The following is a 21,814-nucleotide window of genomic DNA, read 5'->3' as shown; positions in this document are numbered from 1 at the left end:
AAAATAAACGATTTGTATTTAATTTGATTTGTCATAACGATGGAATTAGAGGTACACAAAATATTTTGATCGACCCGTGGCAACATAAATAAATAAATATAATTGGTCATGACGCCATCCCCTAAAATAATTATTTCCTATCTACTAAATAAAACATTCAAATTATTCTTTACCACTCTAGTAGATTCTGCTCTAACTGCTTTTGATTTTACAACTAGGCTGTTGCTATCTTAATCTGCTACCTTTAGAAAACTTGTCGAACCAATGATTAGACAGAGAAAGTGGAGAAACAGATCGCAGGAATAGAATAATGAAGAATAGATACGAAGTTAACTTAGGTACTACCTAATAGGTAGCCTATTGTCGCTTCGAGCTCTAAAACCATGAGGTATGAGTTATGACACATGGGTATAGCATTGCCCATTAGAAAACAAACCGTTTCAAAAAAACAACGAAAATATGAAAAACAAATAAAAAGTCTTCTCGATATCAAATCTCATAGTCACCCCACAGCTAAGCGCTAAGCGGATAAGCTATATAGCCAGCAGCCGCGAGTCCGGACAAGTTGTGGCAGGCGCATCGAATAAACATGTTTTGGCGGAACTTAGGTCGATAGCACGCCAATCTTGCGTGCTTGAGGCGCATTCAGGTCTATGGTAGCGTAAACGCTATAGTTTAACCAACAGGCTTGACATGATGCAAACATCCATAATATATCCACATAGAATCCCAAAAAAAAAAACATTTTATAAATTGTAAATACAGGATGTCACTCACAATGAAAAAATCAACGATGATCAACTCTGGCCAACCATGTTGTGTGGTCGGGGGGTAAGTAATGCGCCAACGCATGTCCTTTGAGGTGGTCAAAGGTTGTAAACCTTAAAATGCAGATGTCGCCAGTGACATTGTCACAGTTGCAATGTCTAAATTCGCGTTGATTGACGGATGCTGGCGGAACTTGTAACACATTTAGACCGGCAATCCAAGGATGTGGGTTCGAGTCTCACGTTGGCCAGAGTTAGATCATAGTTGATTTTTTTTTCGTTATGATTGACATTCTGTATTTACATTTTATAGATTACATCATAATCACCCAAAACCTCGTGCCAGTTTGATCTGCCCGCCATTTGAAAAATACGTGATGAGGTAGTTTTGATCTATTCAAGGAACGAGAGCAGATTATGTGAATCAGTTAAATATAAGTCCGTCGGCAGTTAATCATTAGGCGAGGTTTCATTTGTAATCAAAAAATATTAAAGTAGATAAACAACGTCCGTGGCCACGAATTTCACTATCACCGTGACAGGTCAGCTCATTAAGACCAAATTTAAAACGTAATCAATGTCAAAGGCCCCAGATAAACGAAATCGTAAACATATTATGAGAATTGCAATATGCATGTTGTTATGCGATAAGAATTCAGATCGTGTATATAAGCCCGTAGGTAGTTGGAATTGGTTTGGCAGAGTTTGAGGTGGCAGGGGTAAGAATGAAGACTGTCCTGTTGTTAGCAGCTTTCGTGGCCCTGGCGGTCGCCGGGACCGGCAAATACGATGTGAAACTTAAATCTGGTAAGCGTATAACTACTAAGTCATCATCATCATCATTATCTCCTAGCCATTTTCGGCCACAGCGACTGTTTTTCTACCGCTGAGAGTGTCGTTAGTGCGCTCTAGTGACGCATGTAAATGAAATACTCCTACTAAGTATGTAAGTAGGTATGTAAATTTTGACTCAGACATGATTGTTGATTAACGGTAGTACTAATGAAAATTTAATCATTGTAGTTTAATAAACAAAAAAAAAATAACCAAATATATTTTTATCGTTATAGTTGACGCTCAATACATCGTGCGCCAGGAAAAGATCTTCTCCCTTTTAGAGAGCATAGGACAGTACAGGAAGGACGCCAACTTCTGGAAGATTGGCTACGAATACGATGTCGAGGCTAACATTGACAACTACACCGTAAGTTAAGGTATACCCGGGTCGATCGAATGGAGGGCAAGATCGCATGCTCGAATTCAATGAGTTGTCCAGTTTCCGAGGCTTTATTCAAACTGACGTCTCCAGTCTTTGCGGCTAACACCATAAACTCTAGACCAACCGGTCATGGAGGCATCAGTCCTAATTTTGCGATTTATTTATTTGACGATGCTCTAAGGGCGAGCTGTACCTACCTACGCCTGCTTGTTTGCACAGTACCTAAATAGCGCAACTTACACAATACCTATTCAATAAAATAATTCGATTCCCTTGTTCCCTAAGTTTATATGACTAGTTCATTGGACTTCGCTTAACCAATCTTTTTATTTCAGGACAAGAATGTCGTTGAAGAGTTCTTGGAGTATTACAAGAGCGGTTTCGTACCCAAATACAAGGTCTTCTCCTTTTTCTACGACGAAATGAGAGAAGAGGGTTTGGCTCTCTTGAAGCTTTTCTATTACGCCAAGGACTTCGAGGCCTTTTACAAGACCGCCGCCTTCGCCCGCGTGCATTTCAACGAAGGCCAGTTCCTCTACGCCTTGTATACGGCCATTTACGTACGCCCCGATACCTACACTCTGGTTCTACCTGCGCCGTACGAGATGTTCCCTCAGTACTTCGTCAACACCAAGACTATCCTGAAGGCCTACCGTACTAAAATGCAGAACGGCGACTTTGACCCCGCTTATGCCTCCACCCACGGCATCTACCACGAGAACGGAAAATATGTCTTCTATTCAAACTACACCAGTCCCTGGTTGACTGGCAGCAAAGAGGACAAACTTTCCTACTTCACTGAGGATATTGGCATGAACTCGTACTACTACCACTTCCAGACACTTTACCCGTACTGGTGGTCGAGCAAGAACATCAAACTCTATGACGAGTTCCGTGGAGACCTGTACTACTTCTGCTACCGACAGCTCATCGCTAAGTACTATCTCAACCGTCTCACCAGCGGACTTGGAGAGATCCCTGAATTCTCGTGGTACAAGCCCATCGAGACGGGATACTACAGCCAGTTGTCCACCTACTACCCCTTCTTCTCGAGGAACGAATACTACCATATCACCAAGCCCGAAAATGACCAATACATTTCGTACCTTGACTCCTACGAGAAGTCTTTCCTGTACTACTTGGAGCAAGGCAACTTCAAGGCTGTGAGTATAATTAATAAAGTATATTTATTTACTTACTCATACTTTCGAATATAAAAACAAATTTATTTACAGTACAACCAAGAGATCGACCTGCGTGACGAAAAGGCCATCAACTTCGTTGCCAAGTACTGGTTCGCCAACGTTGACTTGTCCGAAAAAATGCCCAAGAACTATGAACGCTTCTACGAGATCATCGGTCTTCACCTCCTCGCTGGCACTCCCGAGCCCACTGACAAGTAAGTTGTTTTATTATTTCAATTCTAATCTTACAGAAATATGTCTATGTGTAAATGTAATAAAAATCTTATGAAAGCACTCTGGGAAACAACTTTACGAAATGTTGGATTTGGTTTAAGTAATAGCTGTTTTTCGCAGGTACACCATCTTCCCGAGCGCGTTGGAGCTGCCCCAGACCTCTCTGCGCGATCCCATGTTCTACCAGTTCTACGCTCGTATCCTGAACTACTTCCTACAGTGGGAAGAGTACCTGGAACCACACAGCTACAGCCAGCTCCACTTCGAAGGAGTCAAGATCAACAACGTCAAGACCGACAAATTGGTCACCTTCTTTGAGCCCTACGACTTTGATATCACCAACGACATCTTTCACAGCGTCGAGGAGTTCAAGGCTCATGACCCCACCGTCTACACCGTTCGTCAACCTCGTCTTAACCACAAGCCCTTCGCCGTCACTGTCGATATCAAGTCTAACGTTGCTACCGACGCCGTGTTCAAGTTATTCCTAGGTCCTAAATATGATAGCAATGGCTATCCTCTTAACATTGAAGACAACTGGATGAACTTCGTTGAGCTGGACTGGTTCCTTCATAAGCTGACCCCTGGACAGAACAAGATCGAACGCCATTCCCGCGACTTCGCCTTGTGCAAGGAGGACTCCGTTCCCGGGGTTGAACTATTGAAGCTGTTCAAGCAAGGAAAGGTCCCAGTCGATATGTCTGAGAAGTTCTTCTATCAGCCCCAGAGAATGATGCTGCCTAAGGGTACCAAGGGTGGCTTCCCCTTCCAGCTGTACGTTGTCGTCTACCCCTACACTCCTCTGCCTAAGGAGATGGAAGAGTTAAAGGCTCTCTTCCCTGATATGAAGCCCATGTTGTACCCGTTCGACCGCCCCGTGTACGAGTCTTACTTCAAGCAGCCGAACATTTACTACGAGGATGTGTTCATCTACCACGAGGGAGAAGAGTACGCTAACTTCTACAACGTTAAGGATTACTACCCTTACTACAAGAACCAAGTACCTGCCTAAGAACTAAAAGAAAAGAGAATAATCGCCTAGTGCGTTATTATTCCAACGAAATGAATATAAATAGAGTCAGACCGAGAAAAGACTGCAGCGATTTTGATAGCCCACGCAGTGCAAGTGTCATTTTAAACGTCAAACTTCTATGAAATTATGATGTATAAATAACTGCGTGGGCTATCAAAATCGCTGCAAACTTTTCTTGGTCTAACTCTAGACATTATTAGAGTACAAATAAGTAGTCAATTATATATACTTATGCTTGTTTATACGACATTATGCATGGATGAAATTGAAGAAATATGATTGTTTCTCGAAGTGTCGTCTTGTCATAAAAATAGCAAAATTTGAGAAAAGAATATCCAGATATTTTTATTAAACAATTTCTTAACAAGAACTTATCGAGGTATACTAAACTAAATCAATACTTGTTTTATTGAATTTCTTTAAAATCAGCGTGTTGCTTAGAGCATTTAATAACAAGAGACGCCTTTAAGAGCTTACCCCTCTGCCGAAAACCTTGCACAATTGGACGTAGTTACGCGAAAACGTTCCAACCCACAAGTCACTCGAAAATGAGTTACCATAACCAGGGTACTATTTTTGACATATTACATCATGTGCACACAAAGATGCTAGTATTTTTTAGGTTAGTTTCATCAATAAAGTTTGACCCAAATGTTCCAACCCACCATTATGCCAAGGACGTGTACTCAAAATAAAGTAAAAACATTACATGCATACTGAAACATATTGTTAAAAACTCTTAATAGAATAACATATCGTTATAATGTTCCACTTGTCTTGGAACATTATAATAAATTCATAAAACGCACATTTAATTGTTTCTTAAATGATCCATGTGGGTTGGAACGTTTTTGCAAAATCTTTATACATTTTTTATTTCTGCAAAAATGTTCCATGTAATTTGAAACCTTTTAGATTAATCCATACTGTTTTTTTAAGCTGCGAAGACTGTTCTAAATAAATTGGAACGTTTTATTATAATATATTATTTTCTAATTTTTTGCTATAAACGATCCACATATACTTGATCCATTTTTGCTATTAAATGGACGTAGTTACGCAATAACGCTCCAACCCACAGAGACTTCATTTTGAGATACGCAATTTTAACATTTTAGTAGTACACTTTTTTTCTCTAACTGCTACGGACAAAAACGATAGATTTTATTGTAGAATACACACTTATTATTTGATGTTTTGAGTTTTTTTTAATATGTATTATACAAGGGTATGTATTTAGATAAAACGGTATTGGAACGTTTTTGCTAAATTTGTTTTTGTATGAAACCTAATTCATAATGATATTGCAGAAACGTTCCAAAAAGTAATTTACCCTTTTTTAAATGAAAAATTTAACAAAATTTAGTATTTCATTACGTACATAAGAATTAAGAACAAATGAAAAGCCATAAATAAGAAAGAAAAATATATTGAAAGGGTTGGGACATGATAACTACCTATATAGCTTGTCATAGAAAAGGAAATCTAAATTATATTTTCATAATGTTGACAACATTATTATCGTAAATAGCTATTAGGGTTCATGCATGTGTTAAATTAGTCTTTACGTTTAGGTTGCTATTTTTACACGACTGCCCAAACAAAAAGAGTGTATTGTTTTCAGCGTTCATGTTTGTATGTATGTGAGTTTCTTTATTCCACCATAACTTCTGAATGCCTTAACCGATTTGAACGTGTGAGGTATTGTTAGAATCCTCACGTCATTCCGAGTAACATAGGATATGTGACGTCATCATAAAAACAATATGGCGGGCTCTGCACTAGAAATTGCCCGAGCTTAAGAAAAAAATGTCGTTTAAAGTTATCGAGTAGGGCATCAAAATAAAGGGTTTTTTTGAAAGGCGATATCAAAAATATATAATTAATATATATTGAATGCATCCTCTGGTTAGACGAGATTTTGTAAAATGCAATCTAATCGGAAAGATGAACAAATTATCGAAACCTATTAAGTAGGGTATCAGCAGAAAGGGTTTTAAAAGCCGATTATACAAATATATATAAGTTATAAGTTTAATCGTACTGATGAAGAGAAAAAACGAAATGTTCTAAATCGCGCTATTGAAATTTTTCTTGGCAGCTATATAATGTCACTTGCTTTGACATGTCATGTTCGGTACTTACGATCTTTTCGGTTTGAATACTACTATAAGAACTTGCGACTAAATTTGTTATTTATTGGGTTACTGACTATGGGACTTTAATATTTGAAATATATTTGGACGTCAAAGTACCCATTTATCCGACTTACAATGCAGCAACTGGAAGTGTTGGATCGTCGTCGAGTCCCACTTGTCGGTCAATTTGCAGATGGTGAATGCGTACGCATATTTCCCACGACCCAACAGGTCAACGATTATAACAACATGATGACCAACAAGCTGGCTCAGTCATGCTTGATGTACGATATTGTTGCTGTAGACGTGTCTCTTGAGGCGAAGAGCTATGGACAGATGCCGAAGGCGGAGTTTATATCTACCGACCCCAACAAAACCGGAGGATTTCCTAAAGCTCTAAAGATCGCCGTAGGCTCGAGGGTCATGCTGCGCAAGAATATAAATGTTGGCCACGGTTAAGTAAACGGAGCTATGGGAGTCATAAAGAAAATTGAATGGCCTGCACTGCGCCGTGACCAGCTCGAGCCCGGAGAGCTGCCTCAAGCTGTCTTCATAGAATTCGACGATAAAAGTATAGCTAATAATATTGTGGGTTTGGGGGTAAAAATTGAAGCAAGCACAACGGAGTTCGATGCATTGAGAGGCCAAGGTAAAGTAGAGCGGCGTATGCTGCCACTAATATTGTGCTGGGCGGTGACAGTGCACAAGCTACAAGGAACAACTTTGGACAAGGCTGTCGTAGATCTTGGCATCAAACTCTTTGCCAAGGGTCAGGCGTACGTCGCACTAAGTCGCGTCAGGCACTTAGAAGGCCTGGCAATTAGCGTGTTAGATCCTAGGAAACTTATCAACGACCCACATGACAAAAAGTCTCTCGACGAGCTAAATCGCCTCAGGAATTTGCATAATTAGAGTCTGGCTACCCAAATTTTGTTCACAAACATTTCCTTGTTGTATCAACATTTGTATATGATTTAAAAAAAGTTTAAAGTCTGTTGTCAATTTATGTCATTTATTCAAATTGTTCGCGGTTTAAAAGATGTTTATTTTAAATAATATTAATAATGACTATACCGACTTACCGAGTGAGGTCCTCAAACTATTATATAAGCTCGTAAACAATTACGACAATGTGCGAAGTCTACGTGAAGCGTTGTATGTATAGCAAAAAACTGCAATGTTTACAAATCGTAAAAAAATTAGTATCAAAACTATAATTCCTTGTCGTAGGTTGTTCTATTGCTTTAAAGGTCCCCCGACTGCGATTGAATTGAAATATTTACAATGCAGACGAGGGTGTGCAGGAACAGTTAAGATGATTAACCTACAAAGTCTTGTTGGGTTTATTAAAAATTATTTTTTACTTTTCAGTTCACTTTGAGGAAGCAGTCGTGTTTTTTAATTTTTTTAATTATTTTATTTATTACTTTTGTATATCATGTTTTACTTTGTGCTCGTATATTATGTTAAATGAATTGCGTGGAATGTTTTATATTTAGTTATAAGTTTAGGATTCATGCTCCTTTCATACGTGCTTAATATTGTATCTATTTATAAGTCTAGGATTCGTGCTCCTTTCATACGTGCTTATAATTAACGAGATTGGCAGAAATAAATAAAACTTACTCTGCATGTAATATCCACTAGTTCAGAGATACATACCGCCCGGCCATTCCTATATAAACCCGAGCCGTTTGTAGCTTTTTCAGAGAACTCAGAGAGCTTAACTCTATCACTTGCCTGAACACTCTCCAGTAATTAAAATCAGACATATGTGTTTTTATTTCACACAACACATATATAGTTAGGGAGGCGAATAGGGGAATTTTCGGCAATACTCGAGCGTGGCAGTTTAAGATATGAGAGATACCTTAGACCTAATAGAACAACCTTGTAAAGTATTTAGCTCTATATGTAGTGACGCGCGCCTAGGATAGACGATCAGATTAGTAAAAAAAAATGGATAGTCTGAAATACTCGAGCGCCTCAGATTAAGATATTGGGGGTTGATTTTAGTGTTTAAAGACTAAATTTAACTAATCTGACGATAAGTCCTTGACGCCGCCGAGTTATAGGGTCGCGAACTTGTAAAAAAAAACGTTAATCCGGCATTCTAGAGCGCGATTTTTTTATTTTTTATTTTGAAGAATATAATCTAAAACTTACTCAAAATACAAAATCTGCCGGTTTCCGCATGACCGGAAGTGTAGAGGAGCCATTTCGTCTTCCTAAGAACGCGTTGCGGCATATAAGTCGCGAACGATACATTTTACAAAAAAAAAGTTTAAATAAACAAAAAAGGTAATTTTATTGTCATTCTTAAATTCCCCGTTTTATCAAGGAGAAAGAAAGGAAAAAAAAAACAAAAAACCTTTTTCGGTCAGATTAAGAGAACCCACCAACATTTTTGTCAGATTAAAAAAATATGCTTTCAGGATACCGAGATAAACCTCCCCTATGAAAATCTGACGCGCTCGAGTATTTCAAAAAAACTTTTTTTTTTTGCATTTTCAAAAATTCATCGTAACTTATCGTCACGCCGAAATCGTCAGTTTTTTTAAAGGAAGCTTCCTTGGGGCCTACTTAACACCCCTTCCGAAAATCTGACGCGCTCGAGTAAATTTTTTTTTTTTTGCATTTTTGACTACTTTATATGCCTACCCCCACCACGCAAACCGGCAGATTAGTATACCGTTGTTATCAGAGGCACTCGGGGCATACGTAGTATGAATATCTGACGCGCTCGAGAATGCCCAAGTAACTGTTTTTTTTAACATTTTTGAAAAACCGTACACGCCAAACCCACCGCTAAAATGGTTTTTGCCATACGAGCTTTTCTTTTCGAAATTATTTTATCTTTCGATTTTGATAGGTCTCGACGGCGCCGTTGAATTACGCCATTTAGCTACCTCGCCTCCCTAACTAATACCGGTAAATGGAGGTATAGCGGACTTCGAGACAGCACAGCGGCCTGCGCGTTCCAGCGGCGAGTTTCTACGCTTCTCCCAACGAACCCCCATCACGAAAAGTTACAGTCTACACTCCACAATTATCATTATTCGTCTTCATAACCTTCTGTGTCAAAGTCTGGCACTCCGCCGAAACCATCAACATCATCAACAGTTTCCTCAGAGCTTTGAAGGGTTCTATAAAACTGAAGACTCACCTCAGGTATGAAAATTGGTACATTGATTGCAAATCGGCTAATTTTGCTGGAGCAATTGGTTTGCCATTAGGCCCCAACAAACAGAAATCAGACTGTTATATGTATAGCAATTCCCTCTTTATTCTTTTTTCAATGCTCAACTCTTTAAAATTTTCCAGTGATAACCTCATGAAAATAGAAAACATTTTATCTTTATCCAATTTAATTTATTTTGTGTGTAACCAACAAACTTTGTTTTTGTCCGTGAATTTCTAACGGTTGATAATCTTTTTTTCCAGTTTAGTTGTACTGTAAAAATAGTTTTCTGCATTTTACACACTTGAAGTGGTTTTCCTTTTTTACAGCGCTTAATTATATCGATATATTCTTCAGCGGTATACACTCGTTGATAATGTTTGAGGACAGTTTCTATTTTAGAAAAATCTGTGTCATTCGGTAAAAACGTATAGCCAGAACCAAGAAATCTAAAGGATATTGTTTTTGGATGGGACCTTAAAATTGTTTTCATCATCAGAACGATCTCGATATTTCTGTTCTGGCCACCGCAGCAATCACTCCATATTATTAAATGTTCAAGCGTTGATTTTAGTTTTTGCATTATATATTTCATGAAGCATGATCCTACTTCCTGAGCACCTCTTCCTTCGTCTCCTTTTACCCAGACATAACAATGCCCAGTGTCGTTAGAAGCACTATGTATTCCACTGTTATAAAACAATTTTAAGCTCCCATCCAACTTTGAAAACAATTATCCTTTCGATTTCTTGAGTTTGGCCATACGTTTTTACCGAATGACACAGATTTTTCTAAAATAGAAACTGCCCTCAAACATCATCAACGAGTGTATACCGCTGAAGAATTTATCGATATAATTAAGCGCTGTAAAAAAGGAAAACCACTTCAAGTGTGTAAAATGCAGAAAACTATTTTTACAGTACAACTAAACTGGAAAAAAAGATTATCAACCGTTAGAAATTCACGGACAAAAACAAAGTTTGTTGGTTACACACAAAATAAATTAAATTGGATAAAGATACAATGTTTTCTATCTTCATGACGTTATCACTGGAAAAAGGTTTTAAAGATTTGAGCATTGAAAAAAGAATAAAGCGGGAATTGCTATACATAAAAGAGTCTGATTTCTGTTTGTTGTAGCCTAATTATTTGGCATAGGTTCTAAGCCCAAAAGATCACGTCCTATTTTTTTGTAATACATTTTCAAATTTTTTTTTGTTGTTTTTGTATGTTCCTCATTGTTATTTATTATTTTACATATTAAATTTATTTTAGATATATTATATTTATAAAATAATACACTTAAATTCGTTTTGGAACGTTTATGCATAATTGCTATTTGACAAGGTTCATACAAAATTAAATTTAGCAAAAACGTTTCAAACTCGTTTTACCTATTTATATGCCCCTTGTATTATGTATTTACAAAAAATATGCATATCATTCAATGACCAGTTTGGCATTCCACAGTAAAACCAATAGTATTTGCCTGAAATAATTACAGGGAAAAAGTGTACCGCTAAAACACAAAATTGCGTTTATCTCAAAATGGGGTCGCTGTGGGTTGGAACGTTTTCGCGTAACTACGTCCAATTGTGCCTTGCAAAATGATAGCCAAAGCGTCTCCAGTTACTAAATGCTCTAAGCTTAATACATTTCAGAAAAATTCAGATATATTTTTTTCATACAAAAATAATTTACTGCTCGATCTACCGCTATAGTAGAGCAAGACAACAATAGGAGATATTACGCAAAACTCTGCGTACCTACCTACCTACCTACTACCGGCCTACCACGAAACTCGAAAATCGAAAGTTCGGTTTCTGCCTCTCTATCACTCTTGCCTATTCGATCGATAGAGAGGCAGATCGAAATTTAGATTTTTGCGTTTTGCGGCAGGCCTGTAAACAAATCGCCTTGATGCATAAATCTTTATAAATCTGAACAAGAGTATTCAAATGCCTCTATGTAGGTAAACGAAAGGGAAAGTCTTTATTCTTCAGTTTAGGCACATTACAATATATACCTACTTGGTCAAGCAAATCTTGCCAGTAGCAAAAGGCTGCAAATTTGAAAAATATAACTACTACCCTATATAAATAATTATTTGTAATTATTATTATTTTGTGTGTATGTAATTTAGAGTATACTTTAAGGGGCCCACTGATTAACAGTTCGCCGGACGGTATCGGCCTGTCAGTTAGAACAAAATTTTGACAGTTCCGAACAACTGACAGGCCGATACCGCCCGGCGGACTGTTAATCAGTGGGCCCCTTTATATACCTAGTATATGTTTTACTTTTTTGTAGTATCATATTTGACCTACATAATTACTCTCCGGTTACTAACACGGCTACATGTGTACCCGTGTCGTATTTTTTTTTTTATTTATTTATAAAATACATTTCGAGTAAATTAGTGTTTCACAAAACGCTACGTAATATAATTTCATGAAGGGAAAACTTATAGAAAAATTAGTTTTTCTATAGTTTCGTCATAATTCATAATAAAAAAAACATAATTAGGGAAATTAACCATTTATTTCTACTGTTATGACTATCATTTTATATACAATTCTTTGGATTAATAACACACATTGGACGTTTCTTCTCTCTCCTTTTAGTGTTTAGGCACTTAAGATCAAATGATGAGTTACTGCCGCAAAGTGGTCACCCATAATTGGCCTGATGACAAATTTTGAAATCCCTTTTATTATTGCCGGTACACTTGTACTGGTTCCGAAAAACACAATATTTCAGCTATACTCATAATATTTAACATAAATAATTGCATTTTTTTATAGCTAGTTTAAACCTCGCGCGAAAACGCCTCGCAAGCCATTTGTGACGTCATTAATTAGTTGGTAGAAGGGTGATAGACATTGTTTACATACTTACAGTTACGAATTTTCCCTTGAATCCGAATGATATTGTAAATTCAGCACCATATATTATGATTAAAGATGATAAATACATTACAAACATTAATCACAATAACTCATTTTATACAAAAACTCTCACACGGTTGCAATTTAAGATGAATTATTTAGATACCTACATGCAAATTCTGAATGAAAATCACCGAGCGCCGGTTTTACTTTTTAATTTTTCATTTTTTCTGGTTACGACAGCCAACATGGCAATGATAATTCCATTCAGCCAAATAATTGAAAAAGTTTTTGGTGAAATATCATATTATTTAGCATTTTATATATTTAATAACAAATAAATATTTACTTTACATCGTGTAATAATATTTTCTGGACGAAATAAATGTTTAGTGGCGAAATAACTTTTTTTTTGAACCTCCAAACTCCTTGGTGAGGATGTATGGATTACGGTCAATGAGGTTGTCTATGCTGCTCTAAGAAATACGTCATGGATTGATGACGTCACTCCTTAGGTCACTTCTGATTGGCGTTTCAGTCAAAATGGCTGATTGGAGAATTTTGCACTTTTATTTTATTGAATATATTAATAATCCTAATGTTTATACTGAGATTGGGCCATTTTTTAAAACCATATTAACATATATGTTTCTTTGAAACTATTATTTCCATGATTCTTTGTTACTGTCATCAGGCCAATTGGCAACACGTAGATTCTTCTTTTGTTGTCGAATTGTGTTTCAATATGGTTTGTGGCAATTATAAATCGTAATATGTTGGCCGTAATCCAATTGGCGTTGCAGGTTCTGTCGCTCGCTTCTGATGTTAGAGCTAGGATTCCTTAGGAGCACTACTCGTTGTAACAGGAGGGCTCTGAGGTCTTCGGTGTCGAAAGGAAACTTCGTTGTAAAGCAGTAATATTTATCGTTTATTTATTTACTTTATGCAGTACACTCTTTAATCTATCAACACTTCACTATTTTGGTAATATTAGTAGCACAATCGCACAGATAATAAGAATAATACACTTTTTAGAACACTTTTGTTAGCATGGACTCTTAAGGTCTTACTTCTAAGGCTGCTCGGATAATAATCGCCGCTTTAATGAGGTGCAAGGTCTTTTATTAGACCATCGCTCCTCCAATCTCGATCACTTCCACCTGCTCGTCAGGTGAGGTGGGCTGACCGGTAGTGACGTCACAATTATTTATTCATTTTAACTAAAGTCAAATTGGCAAGTTCAATCACATTACTTTTTATAAATGAACACAAGTAAATAAAAATGAGGTATTATTACTCTTATTTTTGGAAAGCCGCTAACATATATGTTTTACTTTTTTGTAGTATCATATTTGACCTACATAATTATATTAATTATTCTCCGGTTACTAACACGGCTACATGACTGTGTAGCCGTGGCGAAGTTTTTTTTTTAACAAATGTAATAAAAAAAAATTTCGAGTAAATTAGTGTTCCACAAAACGCAAGGAAATATTGTTTCATGACAGGAAAACTTTTATAGAAAAGTTAGTTTTTTAGCAGGCCGGCTCAGGTTAGTTTTTCATTCATGTCGTCTCAGATATGGATGAATATGGTATGGATGCATTCAGTGAAATGCCCTGAACACAAATATATGAGATGACAAGCACGAAAGTGGTGGGGGTAGTTGCTGTGACGTCATGAAGTCGGCAGTACAAATTTTCTTTTTATTATATTTTAAACATACCATATGGGGTATCAAATGAAAGGGCTTTGTGAGTAGATCACAAATATTCATGCTGTAACATTTTTAATACTCGGTCTGACAAATTGACTTACTGGAAAACTTTCAAAAATTTCAAAATCCACTGTTAACTTTCAAGTGCTCTAAATTGAAAATGTTCAAAACACCAAGTATTGAAAATGTTAGAGCATGTTATTATATTTGTGATCTACTCACAAAGTCCTTTCATTTGTTATCCCACATGGTATGTCTAAAATAAAATGAAAAAAGTTTGTACTGCCGACTTTATGCAACTACCCCCACCACTTTCGCGCTTGTCATCTCATACATTTGTATTCAGGGCATTACACTGAATGCATCGATACCATAATCACCCATATCCGAGATGACTTGAGCGAAAATCGATTTCTAGAAGACTTTTCTTTCGCTTAGCGGCAGCCGTACGATCCCAATTTCATAGAAAAACCGCAAATCGATGTACAAGTTAGCCATTTGGCACACGTATACTAGAGGTTAAAACAAAATTTTTGACCCGTAGTTCCTAAAAAAATTTTCCTTAGGAGGGGAGTGCCGAGTATTTTTTTTTGTATGGGAATCGAAAAATTTTTTTTAAGAAACCTATCGTGTGTGGTATTATATGAAAGGGCTTTTTGAGGTGATTCTAAATATAAATCACATCATTACATTTCAGCCATTTTTTTTAAGTAAAACAAAAATAAATTTCAAAACATACCTAGTTTGGGCTCCTCCAGATACGATATGGCTGATTTTTTTTGTACAACATACCCCAAATGATACGTAATATCCTCATATCTAACTTCAAAAAAGCAATTTGAAAATAATTTCATTTAGTTTTCATGTTTTTAATTTTTCAATATTCCATAGTGACACAGTACTACCTCAGTACCTATTTTACGAGACTTATGGAACTGTACTGCAGATACGGTAAATATTAATCATAAAATGATACGTAATATCTATATATACAACGGGAAATACCTCTTTAACCCTTTCACTGCGCCTTTTCATCAGTCTGTATAGTTTGTTAAGTTTTTCATAGAAAACTATACCATCTGATAAAAAGGCGCAGTAGGTAAAACGATTAAAGAGGTATAATATTCCCCGTTGGATATATGGATATAACGTATCATTTCATGATTAAGATGCACCGTATCTGCAGTACAGTTTAAAAAATATACTAAACGATTTTTTTTTAATTGCTTTATTTAAGTTAGATATGAGGATATCACGTATTATTTGTGGTTATATTGTACAAAAAAAATCAGCCATATCGTATCTGGATGAGCCCAAACTTGGTATGTTTTGAAATATATTTTTGTTTTAATTTTAAAAAAATGGCTGATATGTAATGATGTGGTATACGTTTAGAATCGCCTTAAACAGCCCTTTCATATGATACCACACCCGATAGGTATCTGAAAAAATAAATCCCCATACAAAAAAACAATGACTCAGCACTCCCCTCCTCTCTATTATTTCTATAGTTTCATCATACTTCATAATAAAACAAAAACAAGTAGGTAAATCAACTATTTATTTCTACGTTTATAACTGTCATTTTATATATAATTCTTTGGATTGATATAATAACACACTTTGGACGTTTCTTCTCTCTCCTTTTAGTGTTTAGGCACTTGGTTCTTATAGCTAGGGTAGTACTCCTTAACGTTGTAGAAGTTGGCGTACTCTTCTCCCTCGTGGTAGACTAACACATCCTCATAGTAGATGTTGGGCTGCTTGAAGTAAGTCTCGTACACGGGGCGGTCGAAGGGATAAGACATGGGCTTCATGTCAGGGATGTAAGCCTTGTACTCTTCCCTCTCCTTAGACAGAGGAGTGTAGGGGTAGACGACGACGTACAGTTGGAAGGGGAAGCCACCCTTGGTACCCTTAGGCAGCATCATTCTCTGGGGCTGGTAGAAGAACTTCTCAGACATATCGACTGGGACCTTTCCTTGCTTGAACAGCTTGAAGAGTTCAACCGCGGGGACGGAGTCCTCCTTGTACAGGGAGAAGTCGCGCGACTGGCGTTCGATCTTGTTCTGTCCAGGGGTCAACTTGTGAACGAACCAGTCCAGCTCGACGAAGTTCATCCAGTTCTCTTCAATGTTAAGAGGATAGCCATTGCTGTCGTATTTGGGACCCAGGAAGAACTTGAACACGGCGTCGGTAGCGTCGTCAGACTTGATATCGACAGTGACGGTGAAGGGCTTGTGGTTAAGACGAGGTTGACGAACAGAGAAGACGTCGTAAGTATTTCCGTCGTAAGGTTTGTTAGCCTTGAACTCCTCGACGCTGTGGAAGATGTCGTTGGTGATGTCGAAGTCATAGGACTCGAAGAAGGTGACAAGCTTGTCAGTCTTAACATTGTTGATCTTGACTCCTTCGAAGTGAAGCTGGCTGTAGCTGTAGGGTTCCAGGTACTCCTTCCATTGCAGGAAATAGTTCAGGATGCGAGCGTAGAACTGGTAGAACATGGGATCGCGCAGAGAGGTCTGGTACAGCTCCAAAGCGCTCGGGAAAATGGTGTACCTATGTATCAAAACGAAGTTTGTATTAAACCACTTCCATCATTTCACAAAGTATTTCCACAAATTACTTTCAAAACATTTAAACATGTTGAAATAAATAATTTGAAATAATTATGATTGACTATACATCTACTAGACAAGAATTAAATTAGAATAAATAAAAACAACTTACTTGTCAGTGGGCTCGGGAGTGCCGGCGAGGAGGTGAAGACCGATGATCTCGTAGAAACGTTCATAGTTCTTGGGCATTTTCTCGTACAAATCAACGTTGGCAAACCAGTACTTGGCAACGAAGTTGATGGCTTTTTCGTCACGCAGATCGATCTCTTGGTTGTACTGGAAAGGAATTTAATTTCATATAAAATATGAATAATAAGGTGTAAAAATTTATTATTAAACATTTATTAGAGGTTATACTTACAGCCTTGAAGGAACCCTGCTCCAAGTAGTACAAGAAAGACTTCTCGTAGGAGTCAAGGTACGAAATGTATTTGTCATTTTCGGGCTTGTTGATTTGGTAGTTCTCGTTCCTCGAGAAGAAGGGGTAGTAGGTGGATAACTGGCAGTAGTAACCGGTCTCGATGGGCTTGTACCAAGAGAATTCAGGGATCTCTCCAAGACCGCTGGTGAGACGGTTGAGATAGTACTTAGCAATTAGCTGTTGGTACTCGAAGAAGAACAGATCTCCGCGGATTTGGTCATACTGTTCGTCGTTCTTTTTCCACCAAAACGGGTTAAGCGTCTGGAAGTAGTAGTAGAACGAGTTCATGCCAATGTCCTCAGTGAAGTAGGAAAGCTTGTCCTCAGCGCTGCCGGTCAACCAGGGGCTAGTGTAGTTTGAGTAGAAGACGTATTTTCCGTTCTCGAGGTAGATGCCGTGGGTGGCAGCATAGGCGTGGTCGAAGTCACCATTCTGCATCTTAGTACGGTAGGCCTTCAGGAATGTCTTGGTGTTAACAAAGTACTGAGGGTACATCTCGTACGGAGCAGATACAACGAGAGTATCGGTGTCGGGGCGCTGGTACATGGCGGTGAATAGGGCGTAGAGGAACTGGCCATTGTTGAAGTGCACGCGGGCGAACACGGCGGTCTTGTAGAAGGTCTCGAAGTCCTTAGCGTAGTAGAAGAGCTTGAAGAGAGCGATGGCCTCCTCTCTCATTTCATCGTAGAAGACGGAGAAGGTCTTGTATTTGGGCATGATGCCATTCTTGTAGTACAGCAAAAACTCTTCAACTGCCTTCTTGTTCTGAAATAAAAGTTTGATTAAACGGGGTCCAATGTACTAATCCAACCAACGAGGGAAGAAATCTAACTATGTGTAAGTGTAACGACGTATTTGGTATTGTATATTAATTATACTCGAGAAATTGGAACGGGTGTTAGCTACCTCGGCAACTGGAGGCTTAGTCACTCTTTATTTGGTAATAAATCTATTACAAATTATTATCCTATTGGTCCCGCTCAATCCCTTTACACATTTTTAAAGTATAGTCCCATCCGAAAGAAAGAAAGGAGCCCAAAAGTGGGAAACTTTTGCGAAATGCCCACTTGACAAGATGCTTCCATCCCAATTTTTTTGTACATGTACATGCCAAGTTGTATGCTTTCTTCGGGTTGGAACTGTAATATGAGCTTACGAGTCGGGCTATAGAGTCTGTGCGAAAAGAGAAGAGTCGTAGAATGTAATGGTTCCCATACATTTCACGACTTTCTCTTTCCGCGCAGACTCTACTAAGTTTTATTTGCAGCAGTAACTTACGGTGTAGTTGTCAATGTTAGCCTCGACATCGTATTCGTAGCCAATCTTCCAGTAGTCAGCGTCCTTCCTGTACTGTCCTATGCTCTCCAAAAGAGAGTAGATTTTGTCCTGGCGCTCGAGGAATTGAGCGTCAACTAACAACAAAAAAAAATATTTTTTATTTTTTTTATAATTCAAAAGTACTATTGACTGACTATTAGTATGTAAGGTAATACATGCATTAAAAACATCTCTTTGTGCCATACTTTGGTGGAATACTTAAATTACGTACTAAGAAGTAGAGCTCAACCAGTGGATCGCTAGCCCAATGCTATTCCATGTGAGCTACCAAGACGCCATCCAATACAGCAAATAAGTTTGATGATGTAAGAGGTCGCCATGGTCAGATTTCAAAGATTACATTTATCAGATGGCGTCCAAAAATCTAGTAAAGTTAGTTTATATATTTAATTTTACACAATTTTTGTATGTATTAACAATATTTTGCCCTTCGTTTGTTTTTTTTAGGGTTCCGTACCTCAAAAGGAAAAAACGGAACCCTTATAGGATCACTCGTGCGTCTGTCTGTCTGTCTGTCTGTCTGTCTGTCTGTCTGTCTGTCTGTCCGTCTGTCACAGCCGATTTTCTCCGGAACTACTGGACCAATCAAGTTGAAATTTGGTACACATATGTAAGTTTGTGACCCAAATACGGACATGTAACGTAAACAAATGAATTTTAAACATGGGGGCCACTTTTGGGGGGTAAATGAAAAAATTAAAAAAATTAATTTTTCAAACTATATCATGTTACATATCAAATGAAAGAGCTTATTGTAAGGATCTCAAATATATTTTTTTTATAATTTTCAAACAAACAGTTTAAAAGTTATTCAAGAAAATAGGCAAAAAATGACCATTCCCCCCCCCTTATCTCCGAAACTACTAAGTCTTAAATTTTTAAAAAAATACATAAAATAGGTCTATACCTATAGATGACAGGAAAACCTATTAGAAATGTACAGTCAAGCGTGAGTCGCACTTAATTACAGTTTTTGATCCGACCCCTACGGATTTTTTAAAGAGATTTCACTCACGTTTCACATAAAAAATACATTGTTAACAGTGCCGGATTACTTAGAGTAGTAGTTTTCTTAGAGTAATTGGTGATAATTTTCTGATAAGATAATCATTTTAAATATTTAACGGTCTTACCTACTTACGAGTAATTGTAAGGTCAAATTAAAAATAATGTTTAAAAAATATGTTAAATTGAGAGCTAGCTCAAAGTTTTTTGTACTCGTCGACTTTAATGGTTGAATTAATAAAGACTTTGTAACCAATAAGCAAAACAAGCACGTGCTTACGGCATCACGTTCAGGGGGGGCACCTAAATGCCAGGTTGAAAAAGTTGAACAAATTTTAAAATTAGGGACAGAAACATCGTTTTTACCACACGATTTTTTTAGCTGTCCAAAAGCTAATTTGCAAAAATAATGGCGCGTAATTCTTTGGGAAACAATCGGTAGCAGTAGAAGAGTCGTGATTACATGCATAGATTCGATTTCAACCCACTCTTTTGCGGTTTGGCGTTAGGTCTTATGCGAGGCCTTCTGCCTTACGGCAAAGTTGATCTTTTGCCTTAATTACACTTGGGCGGGGATCCAAATCCAAGCTTTCCTCTTTCGCAGCTGGGCCTACTGCCTTTCTCACACTTCGCCAATTCAATTCCAAGCTCTCTGCTTTCTTGCATATTTTATGCATGAAAACAACCTAGCTGAGACCCTTAAATATCGAGCCCTATGCGAAGCTAGGCTGATAGAAAACTGTCCCATCCCTTCTCTGTATGAAATCCTGGATTCGCGCCTGGTTGGGACTATAACTAAAATTGCGTTTTTATATCGAAAAATTTTCGCGCTCGCTTCGCTCGCGTTTTCAATTACTTTATAAGGTATGATAAAGGTGACATTCGGGTGGCGACTGCAGCAACATTACTCTGTTGCAACGTTACTGCTGCAGTACTGTCCACTTCCGTGATAAAATGATGTGACTGATTTCCATACTAAAAGTAAAAATGTACAACTGTCTATCATATTGCGTTTTTATATAGAAAAATTTCCGCGCTCGCTTCGCTCGCGTTTCTATTACTTTCTAAGCTATGATAAAGGTGACATTCGGGTGGCGACTGCAACAGCATTAGGTACTCTGTTGCAACATTACTGCTGCGGCACTGTCAATTTTCGTGATAAAATGATGTGACTGATTTCCATTCTCAGCTGTAACGCGGCAATGAACTTCTCTCAATTTACCAAAAAATCAATGTAATCTTGATGACCCGAGGGAGAGGGGGCACCTAGAAATCCTTAGGGCATCAACATATCTTAATCCGGCACTGATTGTTAAAAATTGTGTAATATACGGAACCCTTGGAACGCGAGTCCGACTCGCACTTGGCCGGTTTTTTTAGATTTTTGATTCTTATATAAGAGTAAGTAGCGAAAAACTAATTCCATACGAATTGTTAAAACTCTTACGATAATTAAAAAAAATCTTTGACTCTGATAGATCCGATCCATATCGTATCTTGATAATTTTTTTGACGTAGGTACCTATATTGAAATTAGAATCAGGCCGTACGTTTATATGAAGAAATTTTTATATTGTTCATGTGACTTCGTCCCTATTAGTCTTAAAGAATGAAAAAATGGCTTACCAGGTTTAAGTTTCACATCGTATTTCTGAGGTACGGTCCCGGAGACCGCCAGGGCCACGAGAGCCGCTAAGATCAGGACAGTCTTCATCTTACCCCTACTACCACAACTCTGCCGAACCTACCCCAGGCACAGGTTTATATAGCCTGGCCGCATAGCAACGTGCACATTGCATATCTCATAATGTTTTCGGTTTCGTTTATCTGCAACCTTTGACATTGATTACTTTTCGAATGTTGTCTTAATGAGCTGACCTGCAAGTGATAGTGAAATGACGTCCCGCTGTTTCTTAAATATTATTGAAATTTTACGAGCCTCAATTCAGGTCTAGAATCTACGAGATTGCATCTTAAATATCAAAAGTGCGACGAAAATCATGTCATGTAACTTTAGTCAAATAAAATGTCGGTACCGGTCACGTCAAAGAATCATGTTCATATATTTGGG

At 37.7% G+C, this 21,814-nt stretch overlaps 2 protein-coding genes across 2 annotated transcripts; one reads left to right on the top strand and one right to left on the bottom strand.

Annotated features, from left to right (window-relative positions):
• The first annotated feature begins 2,404 nt into the window (after positions 1-2,404).
• On the top strand, positions 2,405-4,428 carry LOC134799259 (arylphorin subunit alpha-like). The gene is made up of 3 exons (XM_063771637.1): positions 2,405-3,149; positions 3,222-3,385; positions 3,525-4,428. The coding sequence occupies exons 1-3, from the start codon at positions 2,409-2,411 to the stop codon at positions 4,414-4,416; spliced, it is 1,797 nt and encodes a 598-aa protein (XP_063627707.1). The 5' UTR covers positions 2,405-2,408; the 3' UTR covers positions 4,417-4,428.
• An 11,576-nt stretch (positions 4,429-16,004) lies between these two features.
• LOC134799625 (arylphorin subunit alpha-like) lies at positions 16,005-21,480 on the bottom strand. Its single transcript, XM_063772063.1, has 5 exons — positions 21,370-21,480; positions 18,679-18,812; positions 17,341-18,165; positions 17,092-17,255; positions 16,005-16,920 (listed from the first exon to the last, which is right to left on the bottom strand). The coding sequence occupies exons 1-5, from the start codon at positions 21,455-21,457 to the stop codon at positions 16,008-16,010; spliced, it is 2,124 nt and encodes a 707-aa protein (XP_063628133.1). The 5' UTR covers positions 21,458-21,480; the 3' UTR covers positions 16,005-16,007.
• Positions 21,481-21,814: the final 334 nt, after the last annotated feature.

The sequence above is a fragment of the Cydia splendana genome, chromosome 18 (genome assembly GCF_910591565.1).
Source record: "Cydia splendana chromosome 18, ilCydSple1.2, whole genome shotgun sequence".
NCBI classification, from domain to species: domain Eukaryota; kingdom Metazoa; phylum Arthropoda; class Insecta; order Lepidoptera; family Tortricidae; genus Cydia; species Cydia splendana.
This window is presented reverse-complemented; position numbering and strand designations above follow the sequence as displayed.

What these genes read in the sequence shown, in the direction of transcription:
- LOC134799259 (XM_063771637.1), top strand. Translation starts at nt 2,409, where the DNA reads ATGAGAGAAGAGGGTTTGGCTCTCTTGAAGCTTTTCTATTACGCCAAG. An exon ending in AGCAAGGCAACTTCAAGGCT is followed by an intron (nt 3,150 to 3,221) that starts GTGAGTATAATT and finishes ATTTATTTACAG; the next exon opens with TACAACCAAGAGATCGACCT. An exon ending in ACTCCCGAGCCCACTGACAA is followed by an intron (nt 3,386 to 3,524) that starts GTAAGTTGTTTT and finishes TGTTTTTCGCAG; the next exon opens with GTACACCATCTTCCCGAGCG.
- LOC134799625 (XM_063772063.1), bottom strand. Translation starts at nt 21,457, where the DNA reads ATGAAGACTGTCCTGATCTTAGCGGCTCTCGTGGCCCTGGCGGTCTCC. An exon ending in CGATGTGAAACTTAAACCTG is followed by an intron (nt 18,813 to 21,369) that starts GTAAGCCATTTT and finishes TTTTGTTGTTAG; the next exon opens with TTGACGCTCAATTCCTCGAG. An exon ending in AGCAGGGTTCCTTCAAGGCT is followed by an intron (nt 17,256 to 17,340) that starts GTAAGTATAACC and finishes ATTCCTTTCCAG; the next exon opens with TACAACCAAGAGATCGATCT.